General features: G+C 38.5%; 1 protein-coding gene across 1 annotated transcript; it reads right to left on the bottom strand.

Moving 5' to 3' along the window:
• Positions 1–790: 790 nt before the first annotated feature.
• On the bottom strand, positions 791–17,556 carry Arl2 (ADP ribosylation factor-like 2). The gene is made up of 5 exons (XM_083119940.1): positions 17,172–17,556; positions 12,285–12,395; positions 4,792–4,954; positions 2,462–2,542; positions 791–1,561 (listed from the first exon to the last, which is right to left on the bottom strand). Exons 1-5 carry the CDS (start codon positions 17,234–17,236, stop codon positions 1,427–1,429), a joined length of 555 nt encoding a protein of 184 aa, XP_082976066.1. The 5' UTR covers positions 17,237–17,556; the 3' UTR covers positions 791–1,426.
• Between the last annotated feature and the right edge of the window lie 840 nt (positions 17,557–18,396).

The following is an 18,396-nucleotide window of genomic DNA, read 5'->3' as shown; positions in this document are numbered from 1 at the left end:
AGTTAAAGCACAACTTTAAAAATGCCCTGTATGAACATAATAAATCTGGCAGTGCAAATGGCAATACATATTGCAGGGCCATTCTCTCCTACCCACACTGGCTATTATCTGTGAAAAAATTCTGAAAGGTAGACGTCTGAAATACACATCCCTTTACATCAACACAGCATAACCCAGGTTTCTCCTAAATCCCTCATGCTTTACCAATATGTATACTATGCAATTCTATGCCATAAAGAATATTAATAATCACAGTTGGCTGTAATGTATTTTGATCTGTCCAGAGCTCCTGATTCAGTAAATCACCATTACTTAAATTAAATTAAAAGAATCCTTCACCACTCTTGACATGCACAATAATTTCAATTCTCATGCTTGTAACCTCAATGCTGGTTGGCAAATAATCACAGAACAATTCCATGACAAAAATGTCCAACTTCAGTCTGCTTGGAACACCCACACAGAATTTAAATCTGGAAGACAGAAGACTAAAAACACAGCTAGAATGACTTGTCTCCACTGTTATTACCTTCCTTCCTGTGCTTCAGCGCAGCTTTTAACCACCATAGGAACATTATGCTTCAACCCTTGCCTTTGTATGTAGTACTACAGTCATTTTAACCTTCATACAGACACCCATTTTCATACTCTTACCACTGCAGTCTTTAGTAGGTAAGCACTTCTGTTCCTTAACATTATCCCCAAGTGAACTTGCCAAAATATAAGATACCAAATCTTATGACATGGTGGTGAGTACTTTTTATTATATAAATATATAGTCTGAGAAACATGTGCTGCTTACAATATTTATTACAAGAAATCCTACAGAATAGGACATGAATACATGAAAACAATAGCATAAGGGCAACTGAAAAATCAAAGTGGAGATGCCTACACCCACACTGTATGTGTGTGTGTGTTGTAGAACGTGACAATGAAACAATTTTAAAAATATATATGCAATTTTATTGCAACAGAATATGCTACAAACAAAGCCTTTGTTTATCATTTATTACGTGCTTTGAAAACATTGCGGTTTCAATCTAGCAATTTTAATTTAATTAGTTAATTTTATTGCCAGTAATTTAGCTCTAAGAAAATACTTTACATAATATGAACTGGATGTTTTAACAAGATTTGTCACAAATATATAGGAATGTTGTGCATAGAAATATTAGTGAGTAACTCACTATTCGCATATATGTACCAAAAAAAATATGTTAATGTACAAAAAAAAATGTAATTTTACACATTTTACAACCATGATTGAAAATGGATGACTATTAATTATACAAACATACAAAATCTTGTTAAATAAGTTAAGGCTTAATTTAAAAAATCATAACCTGCGACTTACAAATGAAGAAATTAAATATTACAAAATTGTCAATAAACTGATGCATGAGACTTCTCACAGTGAACATGGTTAATCAACTGTAAATATCCTGGCTGAGATATCATCAATTAACCAGTCTATTCCAAGAAGCAAATTCTCGCCTGTCACAGCACTACATGGAATAATCTTCCAGTGATGCGTCTTGATAGATTCTAACTGCAGAATCTGAAATGTGAATGATATTGCTTTAATTGGCTGGCAAGATGTCTTCAATTTGATGGCATGCAGGAAATATATAACAAAAATTGATCTTTCACTAAACTGATTGCCAGGTAGGAGACCTGGATTCAATTTCCAGGGTGGGTGATCTAAGGTTGGAATTTTTCCAACCATGTCCCTGCATAAAGTGGCTCTGGGGCTCATCCAGCCTCAAATCAATGGGTACCTATGGGCAACCCTGGTGGGGTGGGGGTAAAGACAGCCAGAGCATGGTACTGGTCAAGTGGGGGTAAAGGCAGCCAGAGCATGGTACTGATCACATCACCTCCAACATGGCCGAGATCGATAGAATGTGCTGGGACCCAATTCACACATCCCCCTATATATATGCCTCATGGTATGGTGCAAAAGTGCACGGGAAACTTTTACCTTACCTTTACCATATTTCTAATCTAACAATAATAAGAAGAATGATGTTGAACAGTGAACAATATCTCTCATGAAAGTTGCTTTGTCTATTATGCCATATTTTCGTTCAGTTGTAGAGGAAATAGAACACATAAATTATTTTTAGTACCTGTTCCTTAATATCAGCTGACAAACATGTAATGGACTATGCAGTACAAAGTTTTATATTACAAACCACCTCTAATATTAATAAAAAATATATAATATTGTCACGCTTATACCTCGAGCCAACAATGCCTGTAACGGCATTACAGATGATGCTATCTTCTTCCTTTCACACATAAACTTCGTTTTGATTGTGGGAATCAACATTAGAAATAATAAATATTGAGCGATCATCATTCAATATTATATTAAATAATTCAAATTAAGGGTATACTAAAAAAGTATCTTCTGACACCAGCCCTGTTACCATATTTTTATCAAACAGACACTTACATCTCTAATTTCTTCAGCAGAAAATGAACCTGGCAGATCCTGTTTGTTGGCAAACACTATCAGTGTGGCTCCTGCGAGTCTCTGCAAATGAATTTCTTGAGTAAATGCATGTTGAAAATATCTTAAACAAGGAAAAACTTAAATGTTAATATGAATTCTCTGAATGCATTTGCTTGCATGTACTGTCAGAAGAAATTTACCACTGGTAATTTAATAATTACTGGAACACATGCCAAAATTCGAACAATTCATGCCTCTTGCTAACAGACAGCTAAAATGACTATACAAATCAAGAGGTAAATACCACACAAGGTTGCATTTCAGTAAAGGATATACAGTGGAACCCTGATTTTACGTTCCTGGATTTTACATTTTCCCACATTATACATTAATCTTGATGGTCCCAACACAGTCAAATGTTATAAAAATTTCCCTTGGTATTACACTTTCCTGCATTTTAGGTTTTTTCAGCTTGGTTCCCTGAATAATCAAGGTTCCACTGTAATTGTAGGAATTTCTGCATGTATTGCAATAATTGAGTGTGTATGTGCCTATCATATTTTGAGAGGAAATGATGCAACAACTAAATAAACTCTCAAATATGAAATTTAGAGTTCAACTACACACAAGATTGATAAAAACGATCCATGAAAATTTGCAAAAGGATATAAGCTCATTTCAAGGTTGGGTGAATGTTAATCAGCTACCTATGAAGCCATTTGTCATAATGGCTGACTTTTGATCTCCACACCAAAGTTCCTGAGTTGAAGGCCTGGACCACGCATGGGTGCAATTTATAAATTTCATCTAATGTTCAATCATCCTCATCGTTGCAATTAGCCAAAAGTGCAGAAAATCAATGCTAAGGGCCGGTTGCACCATCTCCGCTTAACATCTCTACCCCCCCCCCCCTCCCTACTTAACACCGTTTTGCAGTGGTTCAATGTCCGCTAACGTTACCTGGCACTTAAAAGTCCCGTGTAACGTAAATGGCAGTTGGGTCTCCGCCTACCACATTAAGTGTCAGATTAACATGGAAACAAAGTACACTGTGCATACATTGCAGTATGTCGAGTATGTATTATAATCTGTGTGTGCATTTGAAATGGCGACGTCTCGAGCGGCTGTTTAAATTGCAAAAGTTTGATGCATGTTTTGCACTACCATAATGACAGCAAAAAGGCGGAATTGTTAATTATTCCAGGAACGGCAATAAATAAAGCAAAGTTTATAAATATGTGTGTAAAAAAATGAATATTAGGTGGTCATTTGCATGCGTATTCCAAAAATGTTATGTATTAACATTAGCAGTTTCACTGTAATTTTGTAAGTAATAAAAACTACGGTTTCTCATCTGTGGTCCACGCTTCCCGAAAGCAATGTGTTTGATGCTTGCAAAATTATTTTCAATTGGCATTCCAAATAAATGAGTGCTTGCTGTAACAGACTTCTTCAACGAAACAACACAACACAATACATGAAATGTACACCATGCATAACTTGCTTTTCTGCAATCCTAATTTGTAATCTTAAAATAAATACGTGTAATATTATGCACAGTATGGCTAATTTGGACTGGACCTACAGTTCAAAGTGAGATCCGAACCACTATGTGCCTCCACCGGATATCGAACCTGGGACCCCTTGATTACAAGACAACGACGCTACCATTGAACCATCGTGGAGGCCAGTCAACTAGAGCTTATGTCTATCTATGAATTCCAGGTTGAAAGTTGTATTTTAAATATATAATAGATAAGAGTGTATTTTTACAGTAGAGAGATAAATGAAAGCTGTGAAACAAGAAAAATGAAGTCAAGTCATGTATTTTCATCGATTTTAAATGCTTTGGGGAAAAAAAGCAGGTTTTTTTTCCCGACCACTTGCAACTCTTATTTTATTGCAATAAATATTTAGTTTTTTAAAACATATTTCAGTTGAAAAAGCATATATTTTGAATTTACAAGTAACAAACAAAACACAATCGAAAACACAACTTTCTCCAGTTTCTGTTGCCAGGTCATACGGCAAGCAGGAGAAAGTTCCACCTTACAAGACGGGAGGATGAAAATGCTTGGTGCAACTGACCGCTGCCTAAATCTACTGCCTGTCATTATTCAGCACTTTGTTAAGTGGCGGTTTGAGTGGAAATGGTGCAACGGCCCTTAATAACAAAAATATAATGCAATACAACCAAAGGGTTCTATAAATAGGAAAATCTGAGAACTTTACAAAATGCTGTGTACTACTTAAAACAGGACAAATTCTTATTGGCCCAAAGGATCTTTACACGAAAATAGGATCTTTGCACAAAAATAATATCAACATACCTCCTCTAGCAAAAGACTGTGCAGTTCTTTTCTACAGTCTTCTAGTCTTCTCTTATCAGCACTGTCCACAACCCATATGAGGCCATCTGTGCTCTCAAAGTAATTTCTCCAATACGAGCGCAGGGACTTTTGTCCACCAACATCCCATACATTCAACTTAAATCTGAAAGGATAAAAATAACTTCACTCAATAAATTACAGCTACTGAGATAAGACTGGAGAATTTGCTACTTTCCTGCATTTCTGTAAAATATATGGAGCTGCAGATTTATCCATACAGAAACAAAGTTCTCATTCATTTTGGAAAAAAAACATCTGATTTTTCCAGGCAATTTTAAAATAAAATTAAAGAGATCCAAGTTAGAGAAAAATATTTCCATGTGTGTTGTATAAACATCCATTTCTACCACAATCTGAAATTACGAAGACTGTAATTGTACCTGATGTGGATTGAAACTTCATTGCAAGTAACATGCTTTCCCACCAAGCTGATCATTGACAACCACCTATGCAGTCACGCCTACCAATTCTATCCCCCATTGTAGTTTTGAAATCAACTGTAATTGTTTGTATTACAATCTAACCACACTAAAACACAATATATTATACACAGACTATATTTACCAAGCCTAGTCAAATCCGTGCCTATGCGGATGATGTAACAATCATAGCAAGGACAGAAAATTCAATGAAATAAGTATTTCAAGAACTGCAAAAAGAAACAGAGAAAGTAGGACTAGAGGAAAACACCGAACAGACAAAATGTATGATTTTATCACCTAAAAGCAGATATAGACAAATACACACATACAAATAGAGGATACAGAAATACTCTCTTTCTCCATCCTTTTTCTTTCTCTCTCTCTCTTCTTTCTTTCTCTCTCTCTCTAAAATAAAGAAAGAAGGAAAGAAAGAAAGAAAGAAAAACAGTTCAAAGCTTCAAATACCTGGGAATGGTAATAGATAACAACAATCAAATGAGCAAAACAATTTTGGGCACATTACAAGCAGGCAACAAAGCATACTTCACCAATCTACAGTTATTCAAGAGCAAGCTATCGACAGGAGAACTAAAATGAAAGGATATAAAATGTTAGTGAGACCAGTAATTACGTATGGAAGAGGCCAAGGCCCACCAGGGGCTGTAGAGCTGGATGGTAAGGTATTTCAAATACTATTGTTTCTTGCATACATATGAGCTGCGGTAGCTCAGTTGTTAGGACATCTGACTACCATGTGAGAGACCCGGTTCGATCCCCGGTGGGGGAGAACCGGGATTTTTCCCACCTGTTCAAGTGGCTCCGGTGCCCACCCAGCCTTATATAAAGTGGGCACCTGGAAGAAACTCTGGGGGGTAAAGGTGGCCAGGGGCGTGGTGCTGATCACACCACCCCCACCTTCGGTCATGATCAAGGAAGTGTGGTGTTCTAACTCCACACCCCCAATACGCCTTCATGGTGTGGTGCAAAGCACAGGGGAGCACTTTACTTTTTTTACTTCTTGCATACATATAAATTGGTTATTGAATTCAGTCTCTTATCCTACATTTCATTTGTTTGCAAATTAAACTTTCACTCCTATTCCCTATCATGCATGAAAGTGTATACAGCAGTCAGCTCAGGAGAAGATCCCCAAACAAGGGGATACTGAGTGCAGGGTGGATCCATTTGCAGATTTTAGGGTTAGCAGAAAGTCTTTCGCTGCGGTATAGTGTCCTTTTGGAAGTACGTAGGAGTTGATTTGCATCAATCACACAGAGCATGCATCTGCAGCAACAGGGTGCTGCTTGCTATTTTTTTCTTCTTTTTTTTTTTCTCTCCAGTGTCCAGAATACTTTTGTATTGCTTATCCTGTGCATTATTTAGACTGTATTTCAAAGAATTTCAAAAATAATATACGGCAACAACTTTAGGGCTACCAGATGACAAACTAAGAAAGAGGACATTCCTAGATTGCAAAATGTTTAACTTTTGACGAACATGCAGCACTTTTAACATATGTTTTGTGCTTACTGTTTCTTTGGTGTATAGATCACAACCCCCGTAAAATAATTTTACACCGATTCCCTATAACTAATAATAGGCCTCATTATACGCAAATATCTGTATATGCTAATATTTATTCACTACGCCCATAATATTATACGGTTATGAAACTCGGTCACTTACTTTTAAACAATAACATAAATTGACATTCTGCCTAAGAGTTGTTTCTTCCAGGCCTAAAGTCAGGAAACCATTTTTGTAAGTCATCACTAAAAACACACTTGCGTTTCGGAATGGCTCAGATCGCTTATCGACAGAACTTCACTTTTCCACTACCATGTAACAACCAAGAGTACAACAGTTAAAAAGTTAGTGTTTATGTCTGAATTCTGTCATGAAACTCAAATCAAAGTAAGCCACGGTGCATTCCATATTCTTACCTATTGTTAGAAACTTGCTCCTCACCAAGAGCTGCGGTAGATGTCGCAAATGCTTTGAAATCAAAACTTCATGCAGCGACAACAGAAGAGATGCAAAAGTCCAACGAAAAACCCACTGGACCATTTTTAGGATCCGAAAAAGTGTTTATAAAACATGCGTTTATAACTCAGGTTGCACTAACCCCAACCCCAATAGTGGAGTTGCCTGTTGCTATGTCACTCCACTTCCGCCGGGGATCATCTCCTGAGCGGTGAGCTGCACCTGGGTCTGGATATGCTCAAGCTTTGATTGTGAAATGTAAGTTTTCACTGGATAATATGTACATATTTCAGAATAATAGCAAAAACCTGAATAAAAGTGAAAATTTTATTTGCAAATAAATGAAATGTAGGCTGAGAGATGAAATCTGACAGAACCCAATTTTAGGTGAGCAAAAAATAATGCTAACTGAAGAAGAAAAAAGCTCTTAAGCTTAAAATGCAGGAAAATGTAAAATCTGAGAAAGTGAAATCTAGGTTCTACTGTATATTGACCTGCATCGAATTTTTGTAGTGAAACGTAAGATTTTTTTTTATGTACTTCATGCCCAATATATATGTTTTAGTTTAATGGTTAGCATAACCTGGTATAAAGCCAAGCATTATGGGTTTTAAGCCGCAGTTAGCACATTATTGTGTATTGTGTTTGTTCTAACAACTACACCAGAGGACTCTTACACATTCTCTGACTTGAACAGGCAATTTCAAATAATTTTTCACACCACTTTATAATATGGAGCCACCGTCCTCTAGTCAGTAGGGAGTCTGACTGCCACACAACAGACACGGGTTTGATTCCCATGGTGGGGAATGCAAGATGGGAATTTTTCCGGCCTTGTCCCTGGATAATGCGGCGTGCACGGGGAACTTTACCTTACCACCTTATTATTTATTTGAAAAATCCTGAATACAGAAAAATCCATTTTACATATAGGACATAAACTGGAAAAGAAATAACAAAATAATAAGGTGAACACACACACACATGTACAGAAGGTTGATCCGTTAATGTGTGTCCGATTTTGACGTCTCACCTACTTTAGGAAAAACCATGGGACCACCAGCGTTTGACCTGTATGTCAGCACCATGGGTCCTGGCAATAGCCCTGCACCGTAACTTTCATTGAGCCACTCCTCCTGACAGGCTTTCCAGAGGCCACGGACAGTGGTGACATGACGAGATGCAAGTGCTCTTTTCCAAAGGCCAAACCAGCAAAAAACCATGGGACTGGCATCAGGTGACTTCACTGGTATTTCCTGGAAGGGAATAGCCTGGATGCCGGTGTCTGCTGCTATTTGTTGCAGAAACCTCTGTGTAGAACGAGATGTATGTGATGAGGCCTTATCCATATGCACACGGACCTGATTTATTGCATTTCCATACAAACGGGGCAGATCGTCTGTATAAATTGGTGTGAGGATATGTTGCTGATAAAATGCGGAGTTGATTTTGCAGTTTTTAGGCATCTGCCGAATCGTTAACTTGCCTTCATAGCAGTATCCCGCGACAACCAGAAATCTCTTCGCGAAACTTGCTTTACACTGACGGATGAAGTCAGGATGGGTTTTTGCATCTCGTGGGGTGTACGTTACGGCTCGAATTTTGCCACAATCGGATAGATAAATCCATGCTTCATCGAGTGTGGCAACAAACTTCCACTTTTCCCCAGATAGATGGCATTCGTAGAGGCGCCTGCAGTGAGTCTTTCTATCCCTCCAATGGGCCGCAGTGAGGAAGTGTCCACGACTTTTAAAAACCATCCGGAGCTTTAATTTGTCACGTAGGTTGCGGTTCACAGTTGACTGTGCCACGTGCACTCATCTTGCCATCACATGTTGTGTAGGAGAATTTTCCTGTAGGGCCATTTGGTGCAATTTCCGAGCTACAGGTGCAGTCACCGCAGTACATGGTCACTTTCTACTCCCCTTTGTGGGTGAACGAAGTGCTGGAAAGTCGTGGTGTTTATGTCGATTAATTATGTTCTTGATGGTCATTAACCCCAATGCACATCCATTTTCCCCGCACTGTTTTTGAAGCTGTCACGGAAAACTTAGCGTGGAACAGTGCTACGATGTAGCCTTCCCAAACCGGTTCACCTTGGGAGCCATGATGCACACACCACACACACGCGAACTTGGCACGATACTAAAGGCCTTTTGCTTTCTCCTGCTGTTTGAATCATTCAGATCGGTCGAGTCTGTGAGCAGGGGTGAAGGTTTAAAATTGGACACATATAGACAGATCAACCTTCTGTATAACAATAACAACCAGGGCAAAGAGAACATTATTTAATCTTCAGCTACTTTATGCATGCCATTCTGTAATTCTGTTTTGATAAAAGGAAACCCGGAGCGTCTTTTGATGAGTTGTAAATGGTTTGTAGCCTATAGAGAAGTGATATTTTTTCTAAAGATAGCCTTGAAGATTTAATGTAAAAGAAGTTGTTGCATTTGCTGTTGGGACGTGGGATTCTGATATTAAGAAGTGGCAAAAGAGTTCGCTGGTGAAAAGTTGTCCATTCATGATTGACCCCTGCCCCTTCTTTCTCTCTCTTTCCTTCTTTGAGAGAGAGAGAGAGAGAGAGAGAGAGAGAGAGAGAGAGAGAGAGAGAGAGAGAGAGAGAGAGAGAGAGAGAGAGAGAGAGAGAGAGAGAGAGAGAGAGAGAAAAGAAAGAAAGAGGGAGGGAGAAAGGAGGGTAGGGGTCACTCTCTTTCTCTCTAAGGGAGGGGGAGGTGAACGTGGAAGGACAAAGAGAGAAAGAAAGAAAGTAAAGGAGAGAAAGAAAGAGACCACCCCCTCTCTCCCTTCACCCCACCTCTCTCTCTCTCTCTCTCACCACCTCTCTTTTCCTTTCTCTTCCTCAAAAGAGAGAGAGAAGGAAAGAAAGAAAGAAGAGAAGGAAAGAGGTAGAGAGAGAAAGAAAAAGACTCTTTCTTCCTCTTCTCTATTACTCTCTTTTCAGAGGGGGGAGAGAGAGGAGGAGAAAGAGAAAAAAGAAGGAAGGAACGAAGAAGAAGCCTATGAGAAAGAGAGGAAGAGACTCCCCTGCCCCCTCACAGAAAAAGAGAGAGAGAGAGAGAGAGAGAGAGAGAGAGAGAGAGAGAAAATTTAAAAAAAAAATATTTCCCTTCTTTCTTTTCTCTCCCTCTCTCACCTTTCTCTGAAAAGAAATGTTAAGTCTGAAAGTTTTCGGCAAAGAGAAAGGGCATGTTTGGAGAAGTTTTTCAAGGGTTGGAAATCTGTGCTTGACTATTCTGATGAAAAAACTTACAACTTTGTCTGTTTTCTTTATATTGCTTTCACATGCGATTGACCAAATATAGGAACCAAATTCAAGGATAGGAACAACACGCATTGAAAAGTAGGTTTTGAGGGCATAAACATGTGTTATGTCTGTAAATCTGTAGATTAGTCCAAGTGTTTTCATCGCTTTCAAAGTTATGTAGTCTGTGTGACGGTTGAAAGTCAGTTTGCTATCAAAAATGACACCAAGATCCTTGTGTTGTCGTATGAACAGAATAACCTGGTTGCATAATTTGTAGGATGGTGCTGAGCTATTGGATTTTAAGGTAAACCTCATGACAACAGATTTTTCTGGATTTAATTTGAGATTCCAGTCTTGACACCAGCGTTCAATGTGTTTGAGATTGTCTTGGATATAACATGTGTCTTGAAGTGAGGTAGTGTTTCGAAATAACTTGCAGTCATCAGCATACAATATTATTGATCATTCAGAAGAAATATATTCATGAATGTCATCCATGAGCCTAGAGAACTTCCTTGAGGCACACTGGAAACTAGAGGAAGCTACGACGAAGAGCAACCAGATATGATAACCTTCTGCATTCTATTGTGCAAGTAAGCAAAAGTAGTTTGAGAAGAGGTCCGTGAATATTGAATCTATTTGATAATTTGTGGATGAGTTGAGTGTGAGAGATAGAGTCAAAGGCTTTGGAAAAGTGTTAAGTATAGTCTAAGTATACGACATCTATGTCTTGCTTGGCATTCAGACAATTAACTGCTTTGGTAAGCAAGCAAGCAAGGTTTGTCACAAGAAGCATGAGGGAGAAAACAGTGTTCAGTGGGAGAGAGAAACGGAGAAACATGTGCAAGGATACAATTAGAAATGATTTTTTCGGCTAGCAGTGCAAGTACAGGAAGTAAGGAAATCGGGCAATAGGAAATAGCATAGTCTTGTTTTCGTGTTTGAGGATAGGGACTATACCTGATAGCTTGCTTCCATGGACGAGGAAACACACCTTCGGAAAAACATTTATTAAAGATTATGCTTATTGGCTTGGATAGAATATGGGCTAAATGTTTCAGAAATATCGCAGGAATATCATTAGCTTTGGAACTTGAAATAGATTTTAATAATTCTTGGACTTCATTGCAATTAGTTGAAATTTGAAAGAGTGTGTAGGGAATAATGGAACTGACTTCCGGTAGTGTGATAGCTGTGTTCTATATAAAGTTAGTGTGAAAGTACGAGTTAAAAAGCGATGAATGCTCATCCTTTGTAGCAGACGTCCCGTTCCAGGAGACTTTAAGGGGAATACGGTCATGTTGTCTCCACTTCAACATTGTTGAAACTAAATGAAATGAATATAAAAATATTTTATACAAAATTTCAACAAGGAAGAAGCTTGTTGGAAAAAATATTAAAATGTGTTTTTTCAGTCTTTATAATCTTGGCACAAAGAAAAAGCTTCCAATTTCCTTGTCTTTTCAATGCTATTAAGCAATACAAAATTTTCTGACTTTTCCCTGAACTTTTCACCCGCAAGCTGATCTCCAACTTTTGCTCGTTTTACAGGTCGGAATTAAAACTCAATCTATTTTCACTACCATTAAAAAAGAAGGATAGAAATGTGATGCAAAGCAACAAAAAGAGAAATATTAAAATATATATGGCAGCTAAAAAAAAAACTTGAAATACTTAGTTAAATCAAACAACTCAAATTATGTGAAATGAAAATATACATATATTTATGCAATAATTTTCCCTACCTGTGCTAAGTTACTTACCCTCTATGTTCTAATGTTTTGATATTAAATCCTAGGGTTGGTGAAATTGTGTCTATATCTTCACCATTAAATCTTTTCAATATTGTTGTCTTCCCAGCATTATCCAAACCTCTGTTTTAATTATTAAGGAAAATATTGCAAACTGTGTGTATTTTATTGTATCTCATATGAGCAAAATTGGTACTTTAGAATTATACGGACTACCTCCAAATACGATTCCCACTTATGGAACCTAACCTAACAGAATGACTAATGTTTGCGAGGGGAATATAATTTAACATAGCCTAGACAAATGAGGTAGTCCGTATGATACTAAAGTACCGCTAAACTAAATAAATTGATTACCAGTAATACTCAGTATACCAAGCTGGGTAAAAATCTGATAGTCCCCAGACACTTATAACTTCTTCGTTTTGTGAATTTTTGACATTCATACTTGCCCATCTGCTTCGCGGAACATTGTTGAAGGTGCATTCACGTTTTTTTGATGAAAGTTATTGCAATTTTGCACATTACGAGTACTTTTTCCTCGTAGTCTTTCCGTTTGCTTGCCACAATATGGCACGTACACCTTCCTAGGTAATCGCGTGTCGTGCTTGTGTTTTGTCGATTTTCATTTGTTATGCAGTGTTTCAACCTTCGGAACCCAAGAAATGCCAGTGAACAAAGCTCGTGATCATTTTTTTTTCACATTGTTTTACGAAGAAAATTGTAGTGGTTCGTGGAGCTATCCGTGAATGATATTTGGAGCTATCCGTCCCGGAACCGGTGTGAAATGGGAAAAAAAAAAAAGGTTTATTTTCTAATTTTTGAGTCCAAATTTCCCACCGATTCCAGGCTCCGCCCTTGGGGTAATTGACCTACCGCCCCCAACCACTACCCCACCTCTGCTCCGGCTTTTTCTATACTCCCTGTTAAAGGCATGTTAGAAAATGGCAGTTACCTGTCCCCAAATTTCACCATGCATCCACGACATGTCATATTAGGCAAACATAGTTACAATATAATCATGCACATTTCAGCAGGTTAGATTACGCAAACATACTAAAAAATACCTCATCAATAGATAACATATATTCTCTTTTTTTCCATTGCATTATACATATTTTCATGAAAACTCCAGTTGGAATCAGCAAAAGTTCTGCACTTAAATGTACTCCATTTTACCGACTTGCATAAAAAATTCATGGACTCTTCTTTCCAGTGGAAAGTTTCTCTTGAACAGGTATTCCGATAAGTAGCCTGTGAAATGATACTTCTTCCGTCCAAAAGTGGGAATGCCATGCCGAACATCACGCCACACTCTATCTATGTTTTGAGAGTGAACTGGAACTTCATCCCCCATCATTTGTTCTAAGTTCTCCTGATGAACATGTCCACTTGCAGCACTCTACACTGAGGCTAAATCTAAGGTGTCTGTACCCTGCACCCTGTAAGTTGATATATGCTTTCCAGCAGTCTGACATAATAGTTGTTCCAGGAAGGACAAATTTACGTATAACTTCCAGGAGAGTTTCTTCATTTCGGTTTTCTACAGGAACCATGTAAAAACGTTTAGGGTTTCCCCTCTCAATCCCTCCGAACACCCACTGTCCTATAACTGGACGAGCTCTTCTATTAACACATCTCTTCGTCTTCCCAAACTTTGCTTCACCAACTTCTACAATTACTCCTTCACCTCCTATTGGTGCAGAATTGTCAATGACCCATTTGTCACACACTTGCCTACAATGGTTTGACCAGTCCACAATTGTCTGTGAAGTAATGTTCATCTGAAATTTTATCAAATCTTGTCTTGGGTATGGCAGACACAGCCACAAATTACAAAAGTATATGATCTTCCCAACAGAAAGCTTACTTTGTCCTATGAAGGTACCCACTTTTGCCGATTTTTCAAATCTACACGGAATTATTTTAAACCGTAACTTCCCATGTCCCTGAACGCTTTTTGAACATGCATATATACCCACAGCCCAAACCTTCTAACGAGTAGCTTAAATTCACTGCCACACTTTGAACATTCAATTCCTTACTTCACGATCCCATGTTAAATTACAAAATCCACTGGATCTTCTACACCCGGTACAAATTTAACCACGCATCCAAGACACGTCATGTTTCTGACTTTCGTTGGAAAAACAGACGGGTCGAAACACCAGATACCCAATGAACATGAACAAAACACAATCACAATGCGTGATGATGTAGGACGGTGTATGAGGAAAGTGTACGTACGGCAAAGGCTATTCTCCGTCGGAGGATTAATTGTCAACAAACAACATGAATTTCCGCTATGAAACATTCCCACATCACACAAAACACCTTGTAGATGTTTGACAATGCTACACGAACTTATTACCGTCAGTAGTTTCTTCTGTAAAAATTAAGAAATCTGTCCGGGGACTATCAGATTAGAACCCCAAGCTGAAGTATAGTTTCTTATTCAAAAACAAATTTCTTGGTGCACTATTAAAAACAATGGTAACACTATACTATAGGGGTGATGGATTCCTTACTTTTTACAGGAGAAAGTACTTACGCATATCATTTTCTGTAGCGTTGTGGACGTTTGTGAATGTAGTTTTGATCCATTTTAATGCGAATGCATGTTGTTTTCTGTGAAAATCTCTGTCCGACATGCTGTTTCTGCTGCTGCCATTTGCTTTCTGCATGAGGGCACAATGTTCCATGTGATAGATGACGTAAACCCCATAGTCAGTGTTTCAAACTTGTTGTGTAAGCTTTCGAGTATTTTTAATTCTTTTGTAATTTTTTTTAACTATGCTTGCCTAATCTAACCTAACCTTAAGGAAAATGGTTCGTGGGGCTAACGTCAATGGTTTGCGATGTATTAGCATAATTTCATATCCGGGCACGAAAGTAGGTATTTTCCGGTGAACAAGTTTGCAACACTGCATAAATCGACAAAACACTCTCACAACGTGAAATGAACCAGTACGTTATCACCATAATGTATGTTACAGAATCGAAATAACGAGTAACAGTATGTACTCGTAAATGTAAGAAATAGTACGATAGCGATGTAAAAAATTGTGAAATAAATTATTTATAGGTGTCACCCCTATAGTAAAGCAGTACCAAAACGGTACAATTGTTTTTTTCGGCCTGAAGCCACAGTAGCTCAGTCGTTAGGGCATCTGACTACCATGCGAGAGCCCTGGGTTCGATCCCTCCCCGTGCCCACCCAGCGTCATATAAAGTGGATAGGTACCTGGAGTAAACTCTGGGGGGTAAAAGTGGCCAGCGGCATGGTGCTAATCACATCACCCCCACCTTCGACCATGATCAAGGCAGTGTGGCGCCCTAACTCCACACCACCTATATGCCTTCATGGCATGGAGCAAAGCAAAGCACTGGGGAGCACTTTCCTTTACTTTTAACCCCTGAACCAACAAATTTCCTGACTCTTCCAGAAAAAGTAAATTCCCTGACTTTTCTAGGACTTACAAACTGATAGGCACTCTATATAATTTTTCGTATTAAATATGGAATTTGATAACTGTACATGCAAATATGGTACTACTAAACTATACCAGAGACACCTATCAATGATTTATTTTGCAATTTTTTACATTGCTAACGTACTATTCTGCATTGCGGAACATTTATTTAGGTGAAATAATGAATTTCAACGAAAATAATGTCTATTTCTTACATTAACGAGTACTTACTGTTGTTCCTTATTTCCCAAAAACCATCCACGGGTAGCCCCAAAAACCATTGACATTAGCCCAAAAATTCACGATAGCCTCACGAACAATCACGGGGACGAGGTATGCCTACTAGGTTAGGTTAGGCCTGTTAGGTTAGGTTCCATTAGCACTCCTTTCGATCAATTTAGCATATACGGACAATACGGAGCGTATTGTGCTCTCGTGCAGAAAGCAAATGGTGGCAGCAGCAATAGCACGTCGGAAATAGATTTGGAGCGAATTTACAATATAGAGAAATTCTCCAATTTTGTTAATTTTCGGTATACTAACTAATTTTGACCTCCTAATCACGAATCTGTTGAAAAAAACAGGGGGTCACGTCTGAAAATTTGAAAAAAAGCCGATTGAATTTTTTTATATAGCTATATAGGTGTATACGCGTAGTTTTACGAACAAAAATGTAATCTCCTGTCAGTGTGTCCAACATGCCGTTGTTTTACAAGAAAATGATTTATGATGTTCAATTCTAGTATGATCCCTATTTTTTCGATGAATTTAGGGGTAAAATGAGTGCTAATGAAACCTAACAGGCCTAACCTAAACTCATGTGAATGGTTCGTGGGGCTACCCGTGGATGATTTTTGGGGCTAATGTCAATGGTTTGTGGTGCTACCCCTGGATGGTTTTTGGGGCTAACGTCAATGGTTTGTGGGGCTACCCGTGGATGGTTTTTGGCGCTAACGAACAATTTTTCATCAAAATGTACAATTTCCAGACGTGACCCCCGGTTTTTTACAACAGATTCGTGATTAGGAGGCCAAAATTAGTTAGTATACCGAAAATTAACGAAATTGGAGACTTTCTCTATATTGTAAATTCTTACCCTAGATTTTCGTACAAAACCACATGCATTCGCATTAAAATGGATCAAAACTACATTCCCGAACATCAACAACAATGAAGAAATCCGTCTCTGGTATAGTAAAGTGTTACAGAAAATATTTATGTACTTTTGTATAAAATGACGTGCAGTCGATGTATTTTGTATTTAACACAACCTTCATTAACGGTGAACAATTTTCCACTTTCTCGCGCGCTACGGTGTGTTACTAGTTTCACAAAAACACTTTCTCGCGGCGGTGTACGGTGTTTTACCAGTTTCACAAAAACTCTTACATCATTTATAGACAGACATCCTAAATTTAAAGGATACAACATTAGCAGTCTCATCTCTTTCTCCTTCTGTTTCATCTTCTTGAGTATTGTTAATAATCCCATATCTAACGCCTTTGTTTTAGATACGCAATGACAACCGTGTCCGATGTTTCAAGCTATCGAAGGACAGATTTTAAATCACACAATATAATAAATTATAACAACACAAATGATGATTTTCAATGCAAATTATTATCTGAAAACAACATGATTGTACATTTATTTACATACGAATGTTCCGCATATATATTGAATTTTCAACACCACCTGTTTTAGACCGTGACATTAGTGAATTTACACAGATTGTAATCGAACAGCTCACTCGTTTAATTTTGATCGTCTTGCATGCGACGCTCTTGGGTATTTCGGTTGCGCAGTGCGCACATCCCCAGAACACAGACTATTACATATGTAATGCATCTGTGGTCTAAAAGTTCAGAATGCTTTGATATCAGTAATGAGCAATTCCACATGCTAATTTCTTCCTGTGGGTAGATATTCCCTCCACCCCCGATTTCGAGCAAACATTTAATATGACTACTTTTCTCATATATTATCAGCGGCGGCGATTAGGAGGGGGCAGTTTCACCCGCACTATGGCATCTTATGTTTACCAAGAGAAAGTAAACTGTCCTTGCCAAACAATCGTCGCTATACTGCAGGAGGCCTTAGAAAGAGCGCTTCGCTGTCTAACGGCAGACGTCGCTCGCACACTGTTGCCGATACTCTCGTGTCGTCTGCTCCTCAGCCGAACAAACAGGCCGAGGTAGCAAGAGGCAGAAGTCACTCACCATTCCAGAAGGGTGCAGCAAGCTAGCTGTGGCAACCGGGCTCGCTCATTCGCAGACCTGATTGGTTCTCGCACACACACACCCATATTATCGTCTGCTGCAAGCCCGCGAAGCGATCTTTTTAAGGCCTCATGGACTATAGTCAAGGAATATAGAAGTATTTTAGGAAGAGCATTCCGAGACACGGAGCTCTCCCATTGGCCAGAAGCCGCAACGAGCTCTGACGTGACCAAGGGGATCTGTCAAGGGGCGTGGCTCGCGTAGCAATGGAAGCTTACGGGAAATATTTACATTTTTAATTGTCCATATCTTGGTTCTATTAACCATTTGCAGCAGAATAATAAGCAAAACGCAAGGAATAAGACCTAGGCAATAATATGAAGAAGTTTACAGCACGTAATTACAATAAATGGCGTTATACAAATCAAACAT

The sequence above is a fragment of the Lepisma saccharinum genome, chromosome 3, assembly GCF_977018435.1.
Source record: "Lepisma saccharinum chromosome 3, izLepSacc3.1, whole genome shotgun sequence".
In the NCBI taxonomy this organism is placed as follows: Eukaryota; Metazoa; Arthropoda; class Insecta; order Zygentoma; family Lepismatidae; genus Lepisma; species Lepisma saccharinum.
This window is presented reverse-complemented; position numbering and strand designations above follow the sequence as displayed.